Source organism: Pecten maximus, chromosome 13 (genome assembly GCF_902652985.1).
Source record: "Pecten maximus chromosome 13, xPecMax1.1, whole genome shotgun sequence".
NCBI lineage: Eukaryota > Metazoa > Mollusca > Bivalvia > Pectinida > Pectinidae > Pecten > Pecten maximus.
Window position 1 is genome coordinate 29,118,942 of NC_047027.1, and position 26,745 is coordinate 29,145,686.

General features: G+C 34.0%; 1 protein-coding gene across 1 annotated transcript; it reads left to right on the forward strand.

Moving 5' to 3' along the window:
* Positions 1-1,694: 1,694 nt before the first annotated feature.
* Positions 1,695-18,239, forward strand: LOC117340630. The gene is made up of 5 exons (XM_033902394.1): positions 1,695-1,875; positions 4,414-4,719; positions 6,814-6,944; positions 11,793-12,033; positions 17,968-18,239. Exons 1-5 carry the CDS (start codon positions 1,701-1,703, stop codon positions 18,237-18,239), a joined length of 1,125 nt encoding a protein of 374 aa, XP_033758285.1. The 5' UTR covers positions 1,695-1,700.
* Positions 18,240-26,745: the final 8,506 nt, after the last annotated feature.

Here is a 26,745-nt window from a genome sequence, read left to right on the forward strand (position 1 = left end):
GTGAAATATGCATTAATGATATAATCAGCCTTTTCAGTTGAGGACGTTCAATGATTTTCAATTATTGACACTCTTGGAATACACATATCACGATACCTACCAGGTATCATGCCTGATTGTCGATTTTCCTGCATTAGGTAATTATGATGTATTTGTCGGACCCAACATCTCAATTGTAAACGATCTTTAACAGTGTAGCTCTTACGACTTTCTCAGCTAAAATTTCAAATTTTCCGCTCGGCAACCGTTAATCAACTATCAACCGACCATCAATCAATCAGTAACCAAGTAACCGATTACATTTTTTATCAATAAAAAAACCCAGATGACTGAAGAAAATCAATAATGGATCACCAAATAATGATCTGATTTGGACAATTCCCAAAAAGGTTATAATGATGTATCACAGTATTATAGTTTTACAATCTAAAATTATTTTCTTGTGAAATATGTTCACGCTGTATTCTTAAGTTGAAATTTACGAGGACAAACAAAAGTACTACAACCTCGTACCAGTTATGATTTCTTTTTAATTCTACAGCTGCCAGCGTCCATATGATATTAATGTTGTCAATATTTGTAGGCTATAAACTATAGCTATAGTGGACATTTTGATATCTGCATGTTTACATTTGAGGGTATTAAAATTATTAAAAATACGTTCATATTTACTGCTGTTATAGAAAAGACATTTTAGTCACATACCTTATCAGATAGCGAGGAACACCAGTCAAAACGACAACTATTTGAGCTGGCGCACTGCGTACCCTCCTATTTGTTGTTGATAAGGGAGAAATAGTAAGGCCTTGTAGACATGTGTACAATATTTAACCCAACGGTATCGCCTAGTAGGAGGTAGAGCTTACATGGTGTTGGCTGTGGTTTGATATATAGAGGTTAGACAACGAGTGAGTGTTGGATATGGAATTTATTTCACACGAGTAAGTTATTTTTTTTAAATTACAAAAGACAGGAGCTTTAGCGAGTGTCTTCTGCAACTTTTAAAAAATAAATTACGAGTGTGAAATAAATTCCATATCCAACAATCACGAGTCGTGTGACTTGTTCATAACACAATAATATCGGCTTGAATCAAAGGGAAACGTGGCCAAGTATAATTTCGCGTATGCAAATAAAGTATACCGGTGACGTCCAGGACCCGGTGAATTGACGTCATTCGATTATTGATGACGTCAATAACAATCGCAACTTGGATCAAAGTTCGAATTCTCGACCAATCAAAAGACCGGAAGGTCATATACCACTAGTGGTATATAACATATATTTATCCAACAGTCGGCACATTTATACAATGGATTGAGAGTGTAATAACACAGCGTATTGTGGTAGAAATGTACATAGATTGGTATATAATGCTTCACCGTTGTCACTAAAATAAGACATTAAAACTTAAATTTTCTAAGATTAAAAAGACTACTACACAATACCTATTATATGGTATCACAACATACAACCACGAATGCACAGTAAGACTAAACATATCTTTACAAGGTGCAAGCAAGTCAGCAATTTTTACGACCGATGACTTTAGATAACCCCAGAGAACTAAAAAAAATATCAAAACGGCGGTGAATCGTGCATTGTGGCAGGTGTTAATGTCAGCATACGCACTTTAAATCTAGATACGTTGTCGCCTTGGTAGGAACGGGGTATTCCAAACAAACGACGATTTGATTTCTATGTTACACACCGTAACGAGGCTTTTATTTAAGTGTTGTTATAGACGCCGGACACTGCAGACGTTTATCGATCTACAGCACGATTATCAGGAGAATAGCAGTAACAATATGTGGCAGGGAATCAACTTATCAGCGATTCACCTTGTTGTGGTTTCTGCGTTTGTCATCATACCAGGTACGGTAGCTTGATACACTATTTGCCAGGGCATTCGGACAACAATCACTACGCCTTTGAAACGGGTTTTACCTCCCTGGACTTAGGGAGATATAGTCATGGGTCGCATTTTTTTTTTTTTTTGACAAACGTTGTCTTTCGCCAACGGTTTGAGCTTTTCTAGTACCCACAGAGAACAATTTATTAAATGCAATTAAAGGTATGCTAATCTCGAGTTGAGAAGTTTGTAGTGACATTGACTTGATTCATTAGCGAGTAATTAGATAAATCTATTCTTTGTGTACATATAAATAGACACTGCTCTACATATGTATATAGAGAACGTATTACTGCTGGGGCCTACAGATGGGGTATGTTATTGGGGAACAAGTCTCTTGTATTATAAACCTCTGAGGTCACAAGTACTCGCATTCAAGATTTGTCCCTCATTAAATGTGTAACATATAGTCTAACGATTATATCGGACAGTGACCTTTGTATAGACATAGAACATGGAACAGTTACACAAATATAGTGGGTATACATAACAATAAATATCGTTATGTTGTCAAAACAATCCCCCGGCCGATAATTAATTCGCCAAGGGCCTATTGTAATTACTCAGAAAATATATTAGGTGGTGTACAGATGGTAAAGGTAAATAAATAAATAAATAATATAATATAACTAAAAGGTTTAACGAAATAGCATGGCGATTTGAATCAATGTGATGGCAGCGCATGCTAGTGTAGTGTTTTATTTTTCTACGCGTTAGGGTTCATTAAGTCCCCCAAAAAATCCTGGCCCAACCAGTAGTCAGCAGTGACAATTTCGTGTGGCAAATCCCATATTAACGATTAAAATTAATTCGTTTTAACGAAACTGAATATATATATAATGTAGAAATGCATAATTTAAACATAATTTAATTTAAAACAGAATGGTGGTCGAAAAGTACTCTTTGATAACGATAACCGGGTGGCTGTATCAGGACGACTCGTCACAAACCGACAACTTACATCCAATAAGAGAAACACCTTGTGCACCGTGTATATATATATCCCGAGGGTCTGTCCCCACCCAAGGGTCGTAGGTTCTTTGATATATTTCTGAAGCCACTGAGATCCCCATCCCATCAACATGTATGGCACAAGGAGATAAACACTATCTCGATCTAATAATAGGCCCCGGGGTATTTCCTCACCCCGAGGGACTAAATGTCATTAAACGTATTGTTATTAAAACAATCCCTGACGTCTTTTCACATCCCTAGGGAGGCAGGACTTTGTTTCTGGGTTTTATCTTAAAGCAGTTGAGATCAGTTCCCCATGATTCGACATCAACAAATAAAGCTATTAATCAGATGAAGATACAGGCCCTGTGGGCCTCTTGTTTCCAAAACCAGTATGCTATAAAAAAAACCCGAACAAATAACATGTCCAATGTCAATTCAGGGACGTCTGTGAATGTCCTGGTCAAATAGAGAAAGTTCCAATGAAATTTTCTCGAGTTCTAGAACAACTAACATAATAATCTGTCATTAAATAAGTGCTATAGCGTATTCTTAAAGTCAGACTGGTCAAATACGGTTAAATCTCTTTATCTTACGTAAGTCAATAGCTAATTCACATAATGCAAATATTATATATGGATAAAGAATCAGCAACATTTTTGGTAAAATGATTTAACGTGTAACGTCATTGACAACTGACCAAAGTCAGGTGTACCCCGCTCACATTTTTAAATGCCTGTCTTTGATAGGTCATATTTTGCTATCATTAGTCTGTATCCAACTGTCTGTCAACATTTACTTGTTAGAAAAAACATAGCTTTGTCGTCGAACAATCCTGTCCAGGGAGGTACGTGGTTATTGGTCTCTTGCTTTAAGAGGTTAATTGGTGTAGTGATCTAAGCTACATATATAAATAGCAAATCAATTCGAGGATCATAACATGACCTTCCATCGTCGATAATATTACTTACATATATATAACAAAATGATAATTATATCAATATAAATACTTAATATATAACATCTATGTAGCCTACACACAACACATCAATTCGCAAACAAACAGAAAGATACATGTAGCTTCCTTCAGAATATGGACATCATATTAAAATATCGATAAATTAATTGGATGTATAGTTTACATAAATGAAGTTTTGGAGACCCATGATCGAGCTCAAGATTAAATAAAACACTGCATTTGTTCTATTAATACTCAAGTAACTTTTTACTTCACAGCAATATTTTAATATTCAGATCATTGGATTGATAGACAAAAGTAATCGTAATAAAACTTCAAATAAATACGAAAAATCAATAGCGAATTTCTCATGTAATTTATCTGGGAAAACACCAAAATCATTTGAAAATTAGTGGTATACATGATGTCTAGACATGAATAAAGGACAATGATATATGTCCACCTTATTAATGAATACATGTATATACAAATAAAAGTAATCATCAACTTGTATCTTCTGCTTTTTGAAGCAATCTCGATACACTGATACATGTTTAGCTGTGCACATTGTAGATTTACCCATTTCCAGATCAAACACTTGGATATAGCATTTCGCTGAACAGGAATGCAGTAGAATCACAGTCTTTAGAAATGCATCTCAACATTGGAACAATCAGTACCATGGTAGCTTTGTCTAGACCAGATGGATCAACAGCTGGGACCTGTTTAGCACCATTAGGAGGAATCAGTGGGGGATGTAATCCAGGTTTAACACAGGATCTAACAACTGGAATAACGACATACAGTATAACATCTGTATCACGCGCCACAGATCAAGGTGTTTGGACAAGTACACATGGGAGTGATACTGGAAGTATTAACATTACAGTTTATAGTAAGTCTTTAACTAAAATAAAACAAACTTTAATTAAAATGAGTCCATCAACTATTGTAATTAACCGTTTCAGTTTCTTATCTTGATCAATTATTAATTTTGAAATCCAAATCCGAAATGATCCATTAACGAAGTTTTGGACACCCTTCGGTTTTTAGACATTCACATTATTAAAAGGAGGTGGACTCATCGAAGAGTTCCTTTCCCCTGACCTGGCTTTCGTAGATTGTTACCCGCCAATTTTTGTTATTGCAATTTTTCTTAAGACATATTGCATTGATATTTATGTTATTTTCCCACTGGTCCTAAGTTGGCAATGTATTTTAATTTCAAATACAAATATATATGTCCTTAATCTGAGAGTTTGACAGGTATCTGTTATTGTTAGATACAACTTCAAAGATCGCTCTCAAATGTTTCATTACTGTTCCTCTTGTTTATTAATTTTTTTTTTATAATTGACAGAATTGTTTTTTTTGAGAATGAGTAACGGGAAATATAATATTGACAGGTACATATTGGTACTACTATAACTTTTTTTTCAGAAATCACATGTAGGTTCTACGAAAGCCGGATGGGACCATTTTAGTAGAAGAAAATGGTTATGTTTTCGCTTATTACGTGAAACTAACGCGTTATATCGCGAAACTTTCGCGTTATTACGCAAAACTTACGCGTTATTACGCGAAACTAACGGATTATTACGCGAGGCTTTCGCGTTATTATGTGACTGTGATTTTCTTCTTTCCTGATTAGCCAATTATGAACATTCTCACTTTGCTCAAATATTATCAACAACCACGAATCCGCGCTACAGAGTGATAAAACCATACAATAACTTGAACTCGTACCTGAGTATAATAGCAAGTGACTTTCTTGCAATCCGTGACGTCAAATCCAGGGTGACATAACAATTCTACAACTCGATTACGCACCCAAATAAGGTAACAAGGGAATTTCCAACTACATGTACATGTACATGTATGTATGTGCTCCCGGACAGAGTTTGATAGACTGAATTCTAAATTCATTGCTGACTTTGACGTATTAACCTTTTCTCCGGTCGATCACTATTATTTATTCAATCCTATGACAGGTAATGATAATCATTTTGTAATATGAAAAATGTTGCAGTTTTGTCTTATGATAAAAACAGTGATCGACCTGTTTTCAGGTGAATACGATGACCTTCGGCCTCGGGAAATAGCATTTTCCCGAGTATATAGATCATCATATTCACCTGAAAACAGGTCGATAATTGTATAATATCCCGAAACGTTTGGGTTATTATGCGAAGCAGGTTATATAAGACGATGAAATGGTTTCAGAATATCAGATACTGACTGTAAAGATGGTGGGCGAGAATGAAGTGGGTTTTTTTTCTGTCCAAAATTTTGTAATTCATTGAGAATGAATAATGCATCATCGTTTATATCAGAGAACTCATTTCCTTATTGTGAAACACTATCGTGTAAGTGTTGAATTGCTTAGAACAACCCTATCTGCTATTGCTAAAAAAAGCAAAATTTTAGCTTGGGATATGCCAAGCTCAAAATAAAACCTCAATAAACTGTCGTGCCTCATGTCAATACTCTTCAAAAGTAGCCGATACTTATTGTATCTATATTGATATATTTGTGTTATAACGCGTTAGTTTCGCATAATAACGCGTTAGCTTCGCGTAATAACGCGTTAGTTTCGCGTAATAACGCGTTAGTTTCGCGATATAACGCGTTAGTTTCGCGTAATAACGCGTTAGTTTCGCGATATAACGCGTTAGGTTCGCGTAATAACGCGCTAGTTTCGCGATATAACATAGGGGTAGTGCAAATATTGGACAACCCAAACAAATTTCATACGTTGAGCCAACAATGATCATTTCACTTTTCAGAAGGAACTCTGTAAAATCTATGCTGTGAAAATGTACATGTTCTTGTTTTTGCCCAATCAACGTTCTGTAGGATAGTTATCTTTCAAATTGAATATATTGTCTGTTAACCGCAGAGCGTTTTAATCATGTTACAGTATTCACTAAACATCAGAATTATATTCTTACTAAATATGGCCTGTATGCATTTGTATTTTATTTCACAGCGATTCCTACAGTAACTGTAAGTCAGTCAGTATCGTCTTTGCCGCTGTCACCCGGTACCATTAATACCCAAAGTTTGACCATCACAGTGACGTGTGCATATCCATCAGTCTCACTCGGCTTATCTTTTGTGGTAAGTGTTAGGCTATTTAATATTCACCCAGTCTCAATAATACACGACGTTTGACTGTCACAATAACGTTTTTATATCCAGCAATCTCACCCGTCCGTTCCGTTATGGTTACCTTCTGATTATTGTTACATCACATTATTGGCCTGATATCCATCATAGATTATTACTGTCTCTACAACCTATCCTAAAATCAGACAAGCGTGACGAAGTCATTGCCTGGCTGTAAAATCCCCTTGTCCAAATAACCTGTTTGAGGATATCTTTCAGCTAATCGTTTGACTATCAACGCAGACTATTTGGTGTCGAAATTGACTAAGACGCCACGTTTAAAACAAATTCAAAAGGGTAAAGCAATTTCGATTATGATGGATGTAACAGCATTCACGACAGACCCATGCTCCGTGCCCAATAAATCATCGTGTGTTGACCTGATATCGTAGATATCGTAGAGAGAGAGAGACAGAGAGAGAGAGAGAGAGAGAGAGAGAGGGGGGGGGGGGGGGGGGGGGGAGGTACATACATGTATAAAGTTAAATGACTGCATCGGGAAGGATCTGGAACACGACCTATAAATGTTTGGAATGAATTCAAATATACTGAATCCATTAGAAAAAAAAATAGTATATGGATAAATGGAGCATTTTGGATTATGTGTTTTTATTATAGGAAAATGGTATGAAAAGAAGGGGGGGGGGGGGGGGGGGTAGGAAGTGATGATAATTAGTCGAATCTTTACAACCTTCTCAAGACGTTTTGCACAACTTTGGCGATTTTTATATTGTCAGTTGAGGAGATATTTACGATGGCCGATAGCGGCCGACAAAACACTCCTATACGCACGTAATGTATTGTTCTCAGCTCTGGAGTTTCGTAATATAATCCTATACCCCCACCCAGCCCACCTTAACTGTAACTACCTCCTCTCCTCTCTTTATTTTGTGAAAGTAAAAATGTAAACTGCCCGCATGAATTGACAAAGTGTCATGACAGGACACTTTTTTTACAAAATGTGTAAACTGTCTCCTAGTGAATTGACAAAGTGTCAGACAGAACACTTTTTACTTATAGGAGTGTTTTGTCGGCCGCTATCGGCCATCGTAGATATTCGTGTCACCATTGCAAAGTATATTTACATTAACATGACCGTACCAGGATAAATCAGCAATAAGAGTTCCTCTTAAGTTGTTGTACAGGGGACAGTTAAGGGGAAAAAATGGGAATCTCCACAGGGATGTCCACATTGACAAGCAGGTGAATCAACGAGATTGGCTCTAAAGAGATCATAGCTTAGTGCACTTGCTCGATTTCTTATTCTGTTGTGTAGTATATTTAGTTTTCGAGGACCATTACTGATACAATCCTTGACATAGATATTGTTTACTGTCATTGATTTTTTAAGATTAGATTTGAAGGAACTTAAAGTAAGCGAGTTACTGATAGTGTTATGTAAGTCATTCCAAAGTTTTGAAGTAGAAGGAAAGAAAGAGTTTTTGTATAGTTGTAGACGAAAGAGTTGTTCCCTAAATAAATCTGCAGTTCGTAAATTATAAGGAGCTTTGTTGCCAATATGCATTGCTAGTAGGTCGATAAGAAAAGTAGGTGCAAGATTATTGACTATAGAATAGAATAAGGAGAGTTTCTGAGCATCTCTTCTCTTTGAAAGGGGCAACCAACCGGTTTCTAGATATAATAACTCTGTTTTTGTGAATATGTGTAGCCCTGTGACTATTCTTTCGGCCTCTATATTTATCTTTTCCAATAACAATGAGTTTGTTGTACCGCAGTTGTCCCATACTTATTATATATATACGTATTCAAGTAATGGTTTATATAGGTACATTTTCCCTAATGTTTTCCTGTTTAAAATAAGTTTTAATTTACAGAGGGTGGCTATACATTTAGCTACTTTATTGACTATAGATTCTACATGTACGTTCTACCTACAATCATCAGAAAGAATGACTCCTAGGTGTGTATGGTGATTTGTTATTTCAATCGGGGTATTGTCGAATGTAAAGGACGAGCAAAGGACAGTTGTCTAGTTGATATTATGAAGGCCTCGGTTTTACTAGGATTAAAGGACATAAGCCATTCATTGGACCAAATTTCAAGTTTTGATAAGTCGCATTTAGCCTCAGTCTCAATAAGAATGAGGCCATATGACGCGTAGGATAGAGAGGTATCGTCAACGAAAAGCCTAGAGATAAAAAAAATTACAGGATATATCCTTTATGCATAGCAGAAAGAAAAAAGTGGACCAAGAACTGACCCTTTGGGGACACCAGCATGTATAGGCTTAAGAGAGGAAAGTGAATCATTGATAAATACAACTTGTTTTCTTTTTGAAAGATAACTAGCCACCCAATGAAGAAGAGGTCCAGAGATACCATAATTGTCGAGTTTATGTAAGAGGACTTTGTGCCACACGCAGTCAAATGCCTAAGAAAAGTCACACAAAAATTAAGATAGAATGCTCATAATTTTCTAAGGAAGAAATGACTGAATGATATATTTTGATAAGTTGGTGTGTTGTGGAGTGATTTGGAAGGAATCCAGACTGATACTTATAAATAAAGTCGTTTTCGATTAAAAAACTGTATATATGCTTATATACTACACGCTCCAAAAATTACCTATACAACTTAGCAGCGAGATAGGTCTGTAATTAGAGACAAATCTTGCGTCATTGGCCTTAAATATAGGTATTACATGAGCAATTTTCCAGCTCTCAGGAAATATCCAAGATGACAAAGAATAATTGAATATAAAAGAAAGAGATATAGAAATTTCATTTGAGAGTAAATTTAGTATTCTGCGGCTAATACCGTCAGGCCCTGACGCCTTTTTAACATCTAGAATTGTTATAATGTCTTCAACTTCACTAGAAACTATATGTATTTCTGATAAAATAGAATCTGTCCTCTTTTCAAAAAAGGGCAATTCTTTATCTATGACATTTTCTGACAGAGTACATACAGAGCTAAAATAATTATTCAACAGTTCACATTTCCAATTGTTGTCATATATAATTTCCTGTGTAGTACTAGCAAGCAGGGGAGATATATCTGTGTGTTTTTTTTGTTTTTTTTTTGCGATTCTTGACTGGATACGCAGTATTTAATGAGTGAATCTACCAAGGAATAAAATACCCCGTAGTACCTTAACTACGTAACTAAAACCGAAATGCCGTTATATATAAGGACAATAATATCCAGCGAAATTTTTTTTCAGACGAAGTTGCCTTAATTTGCCGTTATTTTAATGAAGGGCCTCTTGAATAGCCCCCATAAACCCCTGGCATTTCCCCATTGGATGGGCGTATCACACACACATCGTCAGCAACTTATAATTTGTGACCAGTTAACTTCAGCGTTTACAACATTCCCTAGAGGCGAATTGAGATTATTTGGTACTCCTTGCATAAAATTGTCTGTATAGGTATTCGAGCAATAAGTACCTTCACCAATTACTGTTGTGTATATTTTTCCAATGCAATGGTAGACTTCTACTTTATAATAATCTCAAATCCCGTCTAATTATTCAAAACAATCATTACTAGAGATGTATTGCATAATTTAATTAGACCTTTCCTTTTTGTCGAGCATATAATATTTTACTGATGCATTATCTATTTGAGCGTTTTTGATTGGCTGTGCTAGTCTGAAATCGCTTATAATGTTATTATATAACAATGCATCACCCGTGAATTAAAAGCAGCAAAATGACTTCGTAAGTTTGATTATGCCCTGCAAAATTGACATGTACAAGTGTATAAAAGAAGTTTAGTTAGAGTTGCTTTATTTTTATCTCCATATGACTCTCCCTGTACGACAGGTCTCTGTCAATATCTGTGTCTTTAGTGTACTCGCGAAACCTGTGAGTGTTTACATTGTATGTGTCCCTTATCCCAAAGCGTGCTAGCTAGTCACTGAAATAGCCAAACTTTATCAAAAAAATCATTTTCAATAATGTCTGCCGGTCCTCTGTAATATACCTGTATATGTTATGTATGAGTTATCTGTTTGCCAAGATTGAATGCGGGTTTTTGGTATTACATAACGAACACTAAGAAATACTAAATTTGTTTAAAGCATATCACAGTTAATGTCAGGGCAATAAATAGCGATATTTCAATTTTGATATCTTTAGGACTAATTTTACATATATAATATATTGCCTGATCTTCTTATTTATTTTAAAACTGTAGTCTCATAATATGTTATCCTGGAGAGAGTAATATTGTCTTATGCCTAGATAGGAATTGTTTACCAGAAAGAAAATCGTTTCTTTTTTCTATGACTATGGGAAATTGTCCTTCTATTATATCATTTCTATAGAAACCAAACATCGATTTGTAATGTTTCCGATGGAGTAATTATCCATTTCCTAACTAAATATTAAGTTATTGATAAAACATAACTCTTTCTGGGTAAGTATACATATGAGATGTTCATGTTATCTAGACCAGGTAACTGGCAGCATCCACACACATTATATTTCCTATCTTACCCTAGGATAGTTATGAGGGGTTTGCTTGTTCCCGACAATTGGAGAACGTCACGGCAATAATACACTGACATCATATCTACGTATAAAGATAAAATACGTATGCTACCAAACATTCGGTAACGTTATTGTTGTCGAGCTAGAAATATTCCCCATCACGACTCTCATACCTCAGGTTCATATTCTTCAGTCTTAGCCGAAAGGAGGTAATTAATTATGTTGTTTAAATGTACATTTGCTGCTCAATAAAACTGTTACGCACATTAATGTGCCGAAGTAAAATATTAATTTTTGCATCCAAAACTCTGTTATTCCGATATTAGTATCAGTATTTTATTCAAGCCAACTGGAGGAGGTACTGCAGTAGATGCCCCATCATCAACATCAACTTGTACCTCTACTGGTAGCACAGGGTGTTCTGACACAGATGCCAACAGTTACACTTGTGATATTACACCAAGATATGAGACAACTCTGTCAGCTGATACTAGATACTATGTACAAGTAGAGGTCAATCTTGACGGACAAATCCACACTATAGGACTGTCCTCCACCATCAATGATACAGAGATAAGAGTGCAAGGTTTGTGCAGTTTATGTATTTATTTTTGTAGATGCAACCTAGCTTTGATTGATTAGGTATACCAAGTAAGGTATGGTGTAACGTTAACGGTTTTTTTTTAAACGCAAAAACCTAGCAAAATGTCAATGTGTATATCTATATGGAAGACACAAAACAGACACATAACATGCATGGCTTTATCATAACCCTTTTAAAACATTCAGTCCATACATATCATTAATTTGTGCCCAAGGTCGTGATTAATCTGTATCTTGTGTTTGCCATGTCTTACATGTATTAGAAATATATGCTAAAGGAAAGGAATGGGCATAAAAGATAGATCGTTCGTTATTTTTATACTGCACTTGCGTTAAGAAATTTCTTATGCAGTAGCACTTATGGCAATGCACCACACAATACCATTTCCAGAGGACACACGCTAAATTGTTGTTGTGCAACCTGAAGCTTACTTAGTTTATTGTGAGCTGGGAAAGTTACCATTGTCATTGTGTCGAAAACTGAAAATCATTAAATATTGGTTAAAATTAATTGGGTTAAACTAAGCTTTGGAACATTGGTCATGTTTATAAAAATGCATTTACAAGTGTCGAGATAAGACATTTAAAGACAGAAAATATTGACAATATATTTACCGACATCTGATTTTTTTTTGTTACAGTTATATTTGAGAAAACCAATTTATAACTTATATTAGAGAACTACCGCTCGTTTTAGACTTAGTTTAGATAGTTTTGTCATAGAACAGGGGAGATATAGAAACTTCCAGAGGGACCAAAGAATATGTAACCTGTGTAAATTAGATGATAATAAGACAAATTTCATTTTATTTTAAGGTGTAATGTTTATAATGACATAAGATTCCAAAATATTAAACCATATTATTATAAAAGGCTGGGTATTTTCAAGTTGATTCCGCTCTTCACTACTCAACTCATATTTAAAATGAATGATTTAGTAAAATGTCTGTCATTTAGTTTAAAACGTTTATTTTGCATTGTTGAATGTACATTTCATTTACCATAGTTAATAAGATAAAAACTTGGCTTTCTCATTTCTGTCCTTTTATGTACTGCAGGGCTAATGGATATCAATTATGTATCATTTTATGAATTTACTTACTATATATTGTATGATATGAAGCTTTTATATATTTTGTTCTACAACTGCTGGGCGCAATCGCAATCACAGATTTGTAATATATTGAATGCATGTCAGCTCTCCAAAATGTTTTATACACGGAATAAAAATTAATTAAAAACAAATAACATAATTTATAATCGTTTTTGTTAAATGAAGAAAAATTAGGAAAAGAACAACATTCATGGTGAAATGAGGCGAATTTATCAAATAGCTTGTTTAAAAAAAATCAATTACGTTCACATTCAAATGACATACTTTGCATATTAGTATTACAATAATAGATTGCAGTATTGCAGTACTGCTTTGTATAGTATATCTTCTTATTTTCTTCAGAATATTCAGATCATCATGCATCGATAAATCACAATTCAAACTCAATACACTTTTACAACTTTAGCATTTAGAGAATCGATATATATCCATCTTTATATGAATATCTATATTCATGCATCAAATGGAAATTATATTGTTTGGATTTTATTATCGCTTTTATTTATGTATTTATTTATATGCTTAATTTTCAACGATTTGATGTTAACACTTTACTGTTAAAGCCATTCCAAGTTTACTTAAAAGTTAGAAAACAGACGACTGTTTTGCTATGAATATGATTTGTTGCGTTCTCGACAACACAAGTTTGCATGGAAAGAATGTGGTTACATGCTTATTAACACTACTCAGTTTCCTATAATAACTACAAATGATATCACTGCATTCATATTTGATATTGTTCATATGATTACACCAAACCCCCTCTCTCCGTCGCGTGCGGGCGTCGCGTGGTTCTCGTTTATGTCTACTTATTGGGGTAAGTATCATCATTTGTTTTTAATTATCAAGTATCTTCATTTGATTTATCAGGTAAAGCATGATGATTGTGTTTATGTATTGTATTTTGGGAATATCCGTTGTTACGTTGTTACGGCAACTTCATTTTATCTAGACATATTTTTTCATCTTCTTTCTTTTACTGATGCGTGTTCCGTTTGCTTTGGTTTATATTTTTTTTAAGTTTTATGAACAGCCAGTGCATGCTTCATACATTACAAAAACAGGATGAAGAACAAATTAATGTTCGAAGTTCTTATCTATTCATCTTTATCGTTGATGTCATACACACAATTGAGCATACAAACGATATATAAATGTTGTTAGAGGTTCATTGTAATCATTTTCCTTATTTCAATCTCAATTATTGACATGAAATATCTTCTTGCACACACTCGTTATCAAGTTCTATTAGTCTTCATTTCAGAAAATACCCTAGCTTTCTTTTTAAAATAAAATGTAATGAAAAATTATAACCTACACAGAACCCAATAAATTACTAAAATACAGTATGTACAAATATATCGCAAGTTATTCAAGTATAAAAAAAATACGCCACTTAAACAGCACACTCTTCCAGCCAACGTAAAACTGCAAAAGCACCCTCCACCTTATTTACGCTTTAAACAAGATTAGCAAGAATATTTACTGTAGCTGAGATGATAAAACAGGAAAGATCGTAACGATTTATTAATAGTGCCTTAACTTCAATAACTGAGGAAAGTAAATACAGCTGTTTAGACGTATGCTTGTATCAAAGGAATATTTTCCTCTTTGCATCTTATAAATCACGTGTAACTAAGGAAACGGCATGTTACGAAGCTTTGTATCGCCAAAGTGTTTACTTGTTAGGTCATCTTTCTTTTTAGATCAAAGTGAACTTCAGCGGTGTCCTGCAATATCAAGGTATGTCAATATGGTCATAAATGATTTTATGTGGTAAGATAGCATCAAATATTTATATGGTTAAACAATAAACCTTGGATGATTCTTATTGTTGCTTTAATTAAAAAAAAAATTATAAAGGAAGAAATTGTGATAATAAATTTCAAATGTCGACACAAATGGCCACATGTCGACCATTTAATTTTCTAATATGACTCAAAATGAATGCGCACATCCGATCAGTCTTCAGATGCAATACGCACCACTAGGAACTAAACAAAACATAGATTTGAGAAATATACAAAAAAAATATGATCTGAGAAAAGAAGTTCATATCTAAATGATGGTGGGCTAAAAATGAACCTGCTACAATTACAGGATTTTTTCTGATGTTATATATGCATTAGACAGATGTAAATATATCTTAGTTGGATGTAACATGCACCTTATTTTGATGTGATATGTACCTTAGGTTGATGTTATTGGTACCTAAGTTTTATGTTATTGGTATCTCAGTTTGATGTTATTGGTACCTTAGGTTGATGTTATTGGTATCTCAGTTTGATGTTATTGGTACCTTAGTTTGATGTTACTGATACCTTGGTTTGATGTTATTGGTACCTTAGTTTGATGTTACTGATACCTTGGTTTGATGTTACTGGTACCTTAGTTTGATGTTACTGATACCTTGGTTTGATGTTATTGGTACCTTAGTTTGATGTTACTGATACCTTAGCTTGATGTTATAGGTAACTTAGTTTGATGTCATTGGTACCTTAGTTTGATGTTATTGGTACCTTAGTTTGATGTTATTGGTACCTTTGTTTGGTGTTATCGGTACCCTAGTTTGATGTTATTGGTACCTTAGTTTGATGTTACTGATACCTTAGTTTGATGTTATTGTTACCTTAGTTTGATGTTATGGGTACCTTAGTTTGATGTTACTGATACCTTGGTTTGATGTTATTGGTACCTTAGTTTGATGTTACTGATACCTTGGTTTGATGTTATTGGTACCTTAGTTTGATGTTACTGATACCTTGGTTTGATGTTATTGGTACCGTAGTTTGATGTTGTTGATACCTTGGTTTGATGCTATTGGTACCTTAGTTTGATGTTATATGTAGAGCATCACCCAGCAAAGTTTATGGGAACATGAAAGTGTCCGAATTTAGGCAACCTGATAATGTATTGAGGGGGTTTACGAAAAAAAAACACATTCGTTTTTACGTGAATACCTTCAAAACGCATTTATACCATTTTGATATTTCTAAATTCCGTCCTTGAGTAAAGATAGCCATTTCACACCAATTAATTCACATGCAAGTAACAATACTATCACGTTAGCATTGGCATTACTCCAATGAAATAGAAGCCAATAATTGTTGCATGAAATCAATTACCCTCTTTATTTAAGACATGTAAAAGGATTTTTCCCATCGAGGTAGATTCCTTTGCTACAAAACATTGGTAAGCTTTTATCAGAAACCCGCCGGTTGAGATATCCTAGTCTGGACCTGAAATTATACTCATTAGTTTATGATTCTCCAAATTCGTGGGAAACAGTACAACGACGCTTTAAGTGTAGAATATTCAAACACAACATACCAATGCGATTTTAACTTTTACATTGCGTCATATCTTAATGTCAGCATACCCGCTTTAAACTCATGTACGTTGTTACCTGGGTAGGAATTGGGTATTCAAAACAAACGCCGATTTGATTACCATGTTATAAATTGTCGCAAGGCTTTTACTTTAGTGTTGTCATAGACGCTGGATACTGCAGACGTTTCTCGACCTACAGCAAGTCCATCGGGAGAATAACAGTAACAATATGAGGCAGGGAATCAATATATCAGCGGTTTATCTGATTATAGTTTCTGCGTTTGTCTTCGTTCCAGGTAGGGTGAATCTGGATGTACTATTTTTGACTATGATCTTGTCAGGGTATTGGACCGAGCATCACCGCGCCGTTAAAACGTGCCTTTTTAAGTGGTGGCTTTTGGTGGCGTAATATAAGTTGCAATTATCTCTGGTTATGCAATTCGAAAGTAATCAGACAATGAATCATAAAATAGTCTTCCTCCGTCGATTGTATTACAAGCAAATACATTTTAAAATTAAATTTAAAGTATTTTCCAAATAGTTTGAATTTGAATGCTAATGACCGTACGAGAGTAGGTTTTAAATGAACAAAGTAGTTTGTGTAATTAAAACTTTTATTGCATTTTTGCAAATGAAATATGGAAATTTATCAAACTAATAAAACTTATATTTTCACTACAGTGATGAGCAGTGAAAAGATAAGATTTTGCAGTGAAAATGTGAAAAACTTTTCCGTTCTTGACCAATCAGAGCGGACTTTTGTTTTCACCTCGCTGAAACTTCTCGATTTTTCCGATCAAAGCGGAGATAGATACAATTGTTATTTAACACTCACTTGACGTTAGCTTTTTATGCACAGATTCTTCAATAACAACAGAAAACGCTTAAAAGAGTTAAAGTCAGATTGTTCATATCAACATAAATGTTTGGTTATTAATATATCCTCCCACTTCTCATCATATCTGTCCTCTCATTTCTCATTAGATCCATTATCTTACTTCTCATCAGACCAATCATTTTAGTTTCCAGTAGGCCTGCCCCTCTTTTTCTCAAAAGACCTGTCATCCCACTTCTCATTAAGACCTTAGCATTTCTCACACATAACTATCCCTTAACTTGTTTTACTAGACTTTCCCTTCCTCTTCTCATCAGCCTGTACTCACACTTTTGATCAGACCTCATTGCCTCTACTTCTTTCATTTCAAAATCATTTGAATAGTGCAATATATTTCAAATTCTGTATGCTGATTACGTTTATAAGTCTGTATCAAGTTCTACCTTGATTTGCATTTTTGTTGCAAGCAATAAGCTATGGTTCAATAAAAGTTACAATGGTTAACAGCAGATATAATCGTTGATTTGATATGTGTGAAAGTAAATACAAATAAAACTATGTATCTGTATTTTCTGCTTTTGAAGGAAATATTGATCAACTGAGGTATTTTCAGATTTTATTATTTTACCTGTTTCTAGATCACACGCTAGGCTATATCACAACGCTGAACGGGAATGCAGTATCATCTCAGCCTTTAGAGACACAACTGATTATTGGAACAATAAATACAGTAGTTGGTTTGTATAGACCAGATGGATCATCAGTTGGAACCTGTTCAGCACCATTAGGAGGTTTCCTTGGAACATGCGGTTTAGGCTTAACACAGGATTTGACAACTGGAATAACTGAGTACAGTATAGCATCTGTATCACGCGCCACAGATCAAGGTGTTTGGACAGGTGACCATTGATTTGAAAATGAAAATATTAACATAATACTTATAAGTAAGTATTTAATCAAAATCAAAAATAAGACGAATTTTCATCATGATAAAAAACCAAAATGATTCATTAACATAGTTTTGAACACCATTCTGTTTTAGACATTCTCATTTATATCAGGTGAGGGAAGGACTAAAGAGTTCTTATCCCCATGTTCCAGCTTTCGTGGGTCGGTCTGTCGGCCATCAATTCCTGCTATTTTGTTATGAAATATTGCATGAATCTTTTAGTTAATTTCTCCACTGGTGCTAAGTTGGTTATTTTTTCATTTTTTTCGAATTTGAGATATCCATATCCTTAAACAGAGATTTTGACATATTATGTGTATGTTTTCGGTAGATACACATTCAAAGATTGCTCACAAATGCTATATAAATACTGTTTACCTGGCCCCAGGTTATTTTCGCCCTTGAGTAACATATTCGCCCAGTTTTAAATTCGCCCTAAGCTACTTTTAAGATATGTCTGTTTTCTTGTTTACAATCGGAAAATTCCGTTTGGAGTTCTCGATACAGTTGCACTCGGAACACTCGGCATTTATCGAGTTCCTTATTTTCTTTTCTCTGCATATCTCGCTGAGATGTGAAATGTGAAAAGGTGTGAAATATATGTTTACTTGTGTTCAGATTTACTTGTAGCCTAAGCAAATAGAAGCAACAAGCGACGGTGAACTCATAAAATCAGCCTTCACAATGGTAAGAATTTGATGCTATTTTGTGTGGATCTTTTAAAACAAACGACTGGATTATTAAAGTACCTTCGTATTTACTAAACCTAGAGCGCTATCCTAGCTGATATCCTTGATTTAACTCGACGTGATATTGCAACTTTACTAGGACTAGATTAGGACTAGTGTCGCTTGTGATTGTAAAGAATAAAACACACTTGAAAAGTAAGAGAGTATGTTTTGGATCCGACTACAATTGGCATATTACGATGACTTGTAAATCCTTCAATATAGCTTGACATTTTTGCCGTCATCTTCAATTCGCCCTATCATCAAAGGGCGAAAATAGCGAAATTTAAACGGGGGTGACAATTACCAGGCATACAGCAGTCCTCTTGTTACATTATAATTGTTATTTATAATCCATAGAAAACATGCTGACATATGGCAAACATGAAACGACAGGTACATTTTAGCATTCCCATACCCTGAAAAGCGATGAGTGATCCTTTTTCCAGATATCACTTGTAGGCTCCCTCTGTTCTCTAAGTGGTTTATATTATTAAAGTGACTAATGGAGTTGATTAAACATGTTTTGCAGGTGTAATAAAAATATATTTTTGTTTAATCCTTAACAACGAAAAGAACAATTAAAATTGCAATCATGTGACCATATCTATACCGACTAAAATAAAAGGTTGACTATTTTGTAAAATAACTGCACCTACGACACTAAAATATTCGACTGATTGATAGTCGTTATCATATATATCGTACCATTGCATTGGGAAAAGTTATCATCATAGTCACCGTTTATTGAGTATAATGGGTACTTCGATCTTTGTTTTTACGGTGCTAAAAACGTTGATGGATCTGCTGACGTAATTTTATTTTTTTTTATTTTGCATTACTCTCTCATGTCGTGAACTAAGGGGTTGTCTAGTGCATGTATGGAAAGAACGCCTAACAGATTACTTACGTTGATCAAACAAGGATTAGTTCACTTTTCGGAAGTAATTATGTACAAATCTCTTTTGTGAAAATGTGCACACTGTTATCTTTTATTGATAAAGGTTAATTAGGACGGATGTGTTTCAATTTGAATGCAATGTAACTTCTGTTGACCTCAGATAGTCTTATTTATTTTATTGTATTCACCAAACATCTCAAATATAGCCCTTCATATTATAGCTTGCATGCATTTTTGTTTTATTTTTCAGCAATTCCTACAATAACTGTAAGTCAGTCAATATCGTCTTTGACATTGTCACCCGGTACCAGTAATACCAAACGTCTGACCATCACAGTGACGTGTGCATATCCAGCCATCTCACTCGGTTTGGCCTTTGTGGTATGTTTTGGGTTATCATATATTCATCCGGTCCCATTCACACGCTTGACCTCCACAGGCTTTTTCCTATTGTAATGTCACACAATCGGCCTGCTATCCAACATTGACTTCCTTTCTCTCACCCTATCATTAAATCACCAAAGCGTAAGGAAGACTGTGTACGGCTTTGTAAATATATTTAGTCCAAATCATCTGATTGAGATTGCTTTCAACCAATCATTCTAACGCAGACTAGGTTTAGCAATTTTAATCATCAGCACAGACACTTTGGTTTCACAACTAACTAAGGCGTCAAGCTTAAGAGAAATTCAAAATAGTGTAGCAATTCTGATGTTGATGGAAGGCCATAGACATTGTCGCATAGCAGACTGACACAACCAACACATTTTTTCGTTTTACTAGTTCAGTTTCCCATTATCCCAGGAAAGAAAGGTTCCCCGCGTATAACTATCGCATGGGTGTTTCATCTTTTCCTCATATTCAACAATACATGCAGATACTGCAGCATTTGCCCTAATTATTCACACAAAACCCATCAATTTCTCAATCTGCTTCCGTACCGAATAAATCAGCATTGACCTGAGTAGGCATGCATGGTTAACCGTGATAGATTCGGTGAAGCTAATTTAATCGTGTAACGATGCATCTTCATTCATAACCAAAACCTCCATTCCGTTATATACATTTATCGGAATATTTCAGGACAAAATTCCCTTAGTCTGCCGTTATATTCGTACGGCAAACAAAGTTGAGCTCCTTATAAATAATTACGCCAAATAACGCCCTGGCATTTCTCTTCTTGTATGGGCTTGTCAGACACCGTCAGTAAACTTTAATTATGCGTGCTTAGTTAACTGCAGCGTTAAAAAAAATAATAATTCCCCGAGGCGAGTTAAGATGCATTTGTGCTCCGTGCACACGCTGATGTGTGCAGGTATTAGTACGATAGCTACCTACGTCAGTTACTAATTTGTAACTTTTATGCAGAGGAAAGACTTCTACTTTATATTATAATAGCATTGTGTAAAATGATTCATATTAAGGAAGTTTTTAAAATTATGCGATAACAAGTTGCTATACTTTTATCTCATCTGACTTCATCTCAACGGCGTTTACCGGTGTGTTCATTATGCCAATGCCAAACAACTCTGAAAATTGTTGATTACTTCCATTTTTTTTAAATTCTGTTTATCTAGGTACGAACACTTCGAAATGTGTATAAAACATACGACAATTAATGTCAGGGCAGTAAAAAGTGACATTTCCATTAAGATATCTTTAGAACTGATTCACATATAAGTATCAGATATTACCTGGTGATCTTATACATTTTAAAACTATAGCATACTTATATGCTAAAAAGTGAAAAGCAATGGTGACATATTCTAGATATGAATTGTTTATCAGAGGGCAATTCTGTTTTTCTCTGTGACTATGGAAAGTTTCCTATTATATCTTTTTATATAAACCAAACATCGATTTGTTATTTATTCCAATCGAGTGAATATAAAGTAGATTCCCGTTAACTCATTTAACAGTTTTATTGATAATACTCAATTCTTTATGGGGAAGTATGCATTTGAAATGCGTATGTTAATAGGCAATACTACACTGACGACATATCGATATATATACTACGCGAAGTCTATGGTGTATTGTAACGGTGTCAATATTAAACAAGTAATGTGGTTAAAAATTAGGAGAAATGTAAGGATAAAATAATAACTCAACCTGATATTCGGCAAACATTGTGTTGGTCAAACTTGCAATGGTCATCATATCCACCCTCATCCCTATGTCTCATATTCCTCAGTCTTAACCGATAGGGGGTCATTATTTATGTTATCAAAATGTACATTTGCTGCTCATGAAAAAAATGTCACGCGTATTAATATGCCAAAGTGATATATGAATTAATATGTATCAACAACTCTGTGGTTCCGATCTTAGTATAACTATTTTTTCCAGCCGGCTGGAGGAGGTACTACGATAGATGCCCCATCATCAACACGCAAATGTACCTCTACTGGTAACACAGTGCTGTTATTGGTAGCTTAGTTTGATGTTATTGGTACCTTAGTTTGATGTTATTGGTAACTTAGTTTGATGTTATTGGTACCTTAGTTTGATGTTATAGGTGCTTTAGTTTGATGTTATTGTTACCTTAGTTTGATGTTATTGGTACCTTAGTTTGATGTTATTGTTACCTTAGTTTGATGTAATTGGTACCTTAGTGTGATGTTATTGGTACCTTAGTTTGATGATATTGTTACCTTAGTTTGATGATATTGTTACCTTAGTTTGATGTTATTGGTACCTTAGTTTGATGATATTGGTATCATAGTTTGATGTTATAGGTACCTTAATTTCATGTTATTGTAAGCTTAGTTTGATGTTATAGGTACCTTAGTTTGATGTTTTTGGTACCTTAATTTGATGTTATTGGTACCTTAATTTGATGTTATTGGTACCTTATTTGATTTCATGTGTACCTTAGTTTGATGTTATTGGTACCTTAATTTGATGCTATTGTTACCTAATTCCATGTTATAGGTACCTTAGTTTGATGTTATTGTTACCCTAGTTGGATGTTATTGGTACCTTAGTTTGATGTTATTGGTACATTAGATTGATGCTATTGGTACCTTAGTTTGATGTTATTGTTACCTTAATTTCATGTTATTGGTACCTTAGTTTGATGTTATTGGTACCTTAGTTTGATGTTATTGTTACCTTAGTTTGATGTTATTGTTACCTTAATTTCATGTTATTGGTACCTTAGTTTGATGTTATTGGTACCTTAGTTTGATGTTATTGGTACCTTAGTTTGATGTTATTGTTAGCTTAGTTTGATGTTATTGGTACCCTAGTTGGATGTTATTGGTACCTTAATTTCATGTTATTGTTAGCTTAGTTTGATGATATTGTTACCTTAGTTTGATGTTATTGGTACCCTAGTTGGATGTTATTGTTACCTTAATTTGATGTTATTGGTACATCAGTTTGATGTTATTGGTACCTTAGTTTGATTGATATTGTTACCTTAGTTGGATGCCATTGGTACCTTAGTTTGATGTTATTGGTACCTTTGTGTGATGCTATTGGTACCTTAGTTAGATGTTATTGGTATCATAGTTTGATGTTATTGGTGCCTTAGTTTGATGTTATTGTTACCTTAATTTCATGTTATTGTAAGCTTAGTTTGATGTTATTGGTACCTTAGTTTGATGATATTGTTACCTTAGTTTGATGTAATTGGTGTCATAGTTTGATGTTATTGGTGCCTTAGTTTGATGTCATTTGTATCATAGTTTGGTGTTATTGGTACCTTAGTTTGATGTTATAGGTACATGTACCTTAATTTCATGTTATTGTTAGCTTAGTTTGATGTTATTGTAACCTTAGTTTGATGTTATTGGTACCTTAGTTTGATGTTATTGGTACCTTTGTGTGATGCTATTGGTACCTTAGTTTGATGATATTGGTATCATAGTTTGATGTTATTGGTATCATAGTTTGATGTTATTGGTACCTTAGTTTGATGTTATTGGTATCATAGTTTGATGTTATTGGTACCTTAGTTTGATGTTATAGGTACCTTAGTTTGAAGTTATTGGTACCTTATTTGATGTCATGTGTACCTTAATTTCATGTTATTGTTAGCTTAGTTTGATGTTATTGGTACCTTAATTTCATGTTGTTGTTAGCTTAGTTTGATGATATTGTTACCTTAATTTCATGTTGTTGTTAGCTTAGTTTGATGATATTGTTACCTTAATTTCATGTTATTGTTAGCTTAGTTTGATGTTATTGTTACCTTAGTTTGATGTTATTGGTACCTTAGTTTGATGTTATTGGTACCTTAGTTTCATGTTATAGGTGCTTTAGTTTGATGTTATTAGTGTTTTGGTTTAATGTCTCAGGTGCCAGTGCCGATGTTGGTGTTATTAATACCCGTGTTTTGTGTTGCATAAAACATTGAACTATGATTTGAAATCAGCCATTGTGACACTTCTGAAATATGCGGCCGACATTAAAATGATTATCCATGTAAGCACCGTTTATAATATATGAAATACAGTTATCAGTTTCACACATACAGTCAACATCGTTTATATGGAATATTTGTGAACCATGAAAAACACTTCATTATATCTAGAATACGTTATTTTCAACTGCAATGTTTTATATGAAGGAAGTGATAAGAAAAAACACTTAAGTCAAATTATAGCATGTATTTAATTCAGATAATCTATTGAACACAATGTACTCAAGTATTTTGTTTTGCATATAAAACTGTCTACACAGCTATACATGATCTTATCACAGACATTTTTAATTGGATTTTTTTGGGATTTTTTTTTGGAAAAAAAAATAGAAGTAATCGTCTGGTTTTTCATTTCATTTGTTTTTCGACAAAATCATCTAATGTATCAACATAGACAAAGTATATCAATAGTGTGATTGCTATGAAATACCCTATTATCTTAAGATATCTTTTTGTATCAGATACGCAATGCTTTCAAATAATTCCTATATTTGAGCACCATGTAAGCTATATGTAAGACTTCCGATACAAATCAGAAACCTTTTATAAAAGTTCAATATCAGTGACATTTCTGACCAAATGACAATATGAACCCAACTTTTAAAAAGCGGAATATACAATGGAATAATACATAAAACATTAGCGTGCATTATCATATAAATGTATTCTTAAATGTGATACATAAGAAATATTTTGATTTTTTTTTTCAGAATTGATGGCCACTATAACACCTCACAGTACATTTGGAAATTGCGGCATATGTTTGCTCACTACATTTTAGCACCTTGTTAAGGCATACGGTACCAACCTGAAGATAAACTATTCAAAATAATAAGATTAAAATTAATCGTTGAACAAGACTGGAATGAGACTGTACTGTCGTCTCTCACTTAAAAGTTGGCCGGTGCATGGCGCTCCGTACGAAACATTAATACGCGCATTGTTGATAACAGTGTTTTTTTTCATCTTACCATTGTCAGTTTTGTAATATCAGTATAATCAATAAATCAATAAATGGAGTAAGTAACTATTGCGATTTCAATTTTTTCTGGTTCATCTATTGCATTATAATATTTCTAAATATTATAATGTCCGTCGGTGCTTTTGAGTTAAATGGATATTTCTGCACAAAATGTGTTTCTTCATCCTGAGCTGCTTTTGGTTGATCTCATCGCGTATATTCGGTCAAGTATTTGCATACTGCTTTGAACCTATATTGAAAAATTAAAGATATGTACAAGACATATTCTGTATCTCTATTCGTATTATTTGTGATGATTTAAGTTAAATCCAATTAATTATCATTTCCTTTAAAACTGTTTTGCAGACAGCAAGTTATTTTTCGTAGCTAAATTGTATAAGCGTGTATTTACAGTTTTGTTTGTAATAAAGTCATTACAATTTTCACGGAAATCTATTTGTTCTTTCAATGTATCAGAGTTTTATTAATAAGTACTACTTGTCCAGGGTACATTAAATGTATATTAAATGACTAACGAATAAAAGTTTAGTAATAAAATACCTTAATACGTTGATGTTCCATTAAATATTAACTGCTTAATTACTTACCATCATCTATCTTTAGTTCGTCGTAGACTTGTTTGGAAGAACTTTCCTGGAGAGTTTCGTAGTTGTCCCTGTGAACAGAATTTCTGAATCGTTATTTTAAGCCACTACTCAAGATGCATGTTGCCACTTAAAATCTGTATTAATGCATATACAGAAAAAAAGTTATATAACGAAATCATATTAATTTGAATTGAAATTAATTTGTCATCACCTTTCATGTTCCAAACGAGAATCAATGTCACCTACAAAAATAAAGAAAACGATTGTACATTTAAGTTTGTATTTGTTTCAAATGCAATGTCCATATAACTGAGAAAATTTTGTTTTATCAAAATACAAATTAACAACAGCGTAAGAATTTCAGGTCTAATCCTAAGTAGAGACATTTACACATAGAACTTACTAAGTAACGTATTGACTAAAGGGGCAAATTAATCACCGAGTGTAAGCCATCAACATAATTCTAGAAACAGTGCCAAAACCTTGATATATGTCTGCTAAATCACAGTAAGTTTAAAAGGTAAAACTTACCTTCAGAGAGACTTGCATAAGGAGAATGGTGTTGAATTTCACTTGGATCAAGCTCTTGGTAATGGGTTTTGCTTTGACAATTGTGAAATAAAATGTTAAAGAATAATTAAGCTCAGATAGTTATACAAGATTATATGTTTTTTTCTTTCGAAATCATCAGTTCGAAAGCCAACATCCAGCAACCTGTCGTAACAATTTCATATTACTTGATCACACAGATTAAATAATCGTATCTTTACTTTCTTCAGATTAAGTAAAAATGGAATCAAAGAGCAATTCAAGCATATATATAAATACCTTTCCTCCACA

What these genes read in the sequence shown, in the direction of transcription:
- LOC117340630 (XM_033902394.1), top strand. Translation starts at nt 1,701, where the DNA reads ATGTTACACACCGTAACGAGGCTTTTATTTAAGTGTTGTTATAGACGC. An exon ending in TGCGTTTGTCATCATACCAG is followed by an intron (nt 1,876 to 4,413) that starts GTACGGTAGCTT and finishes ACCCATTTCCAG; the next exon opens with ATCAAACACTTGGATATAGC. An exon ending in TATTAACATTACAGTTTATA is followed by an intron (nt 4,720 to 6,813) that starts GTAAGTCTTTAA and finishes TTTATTTCACAG; the next exon opens with CGATTCCTACAGTAACTGTA.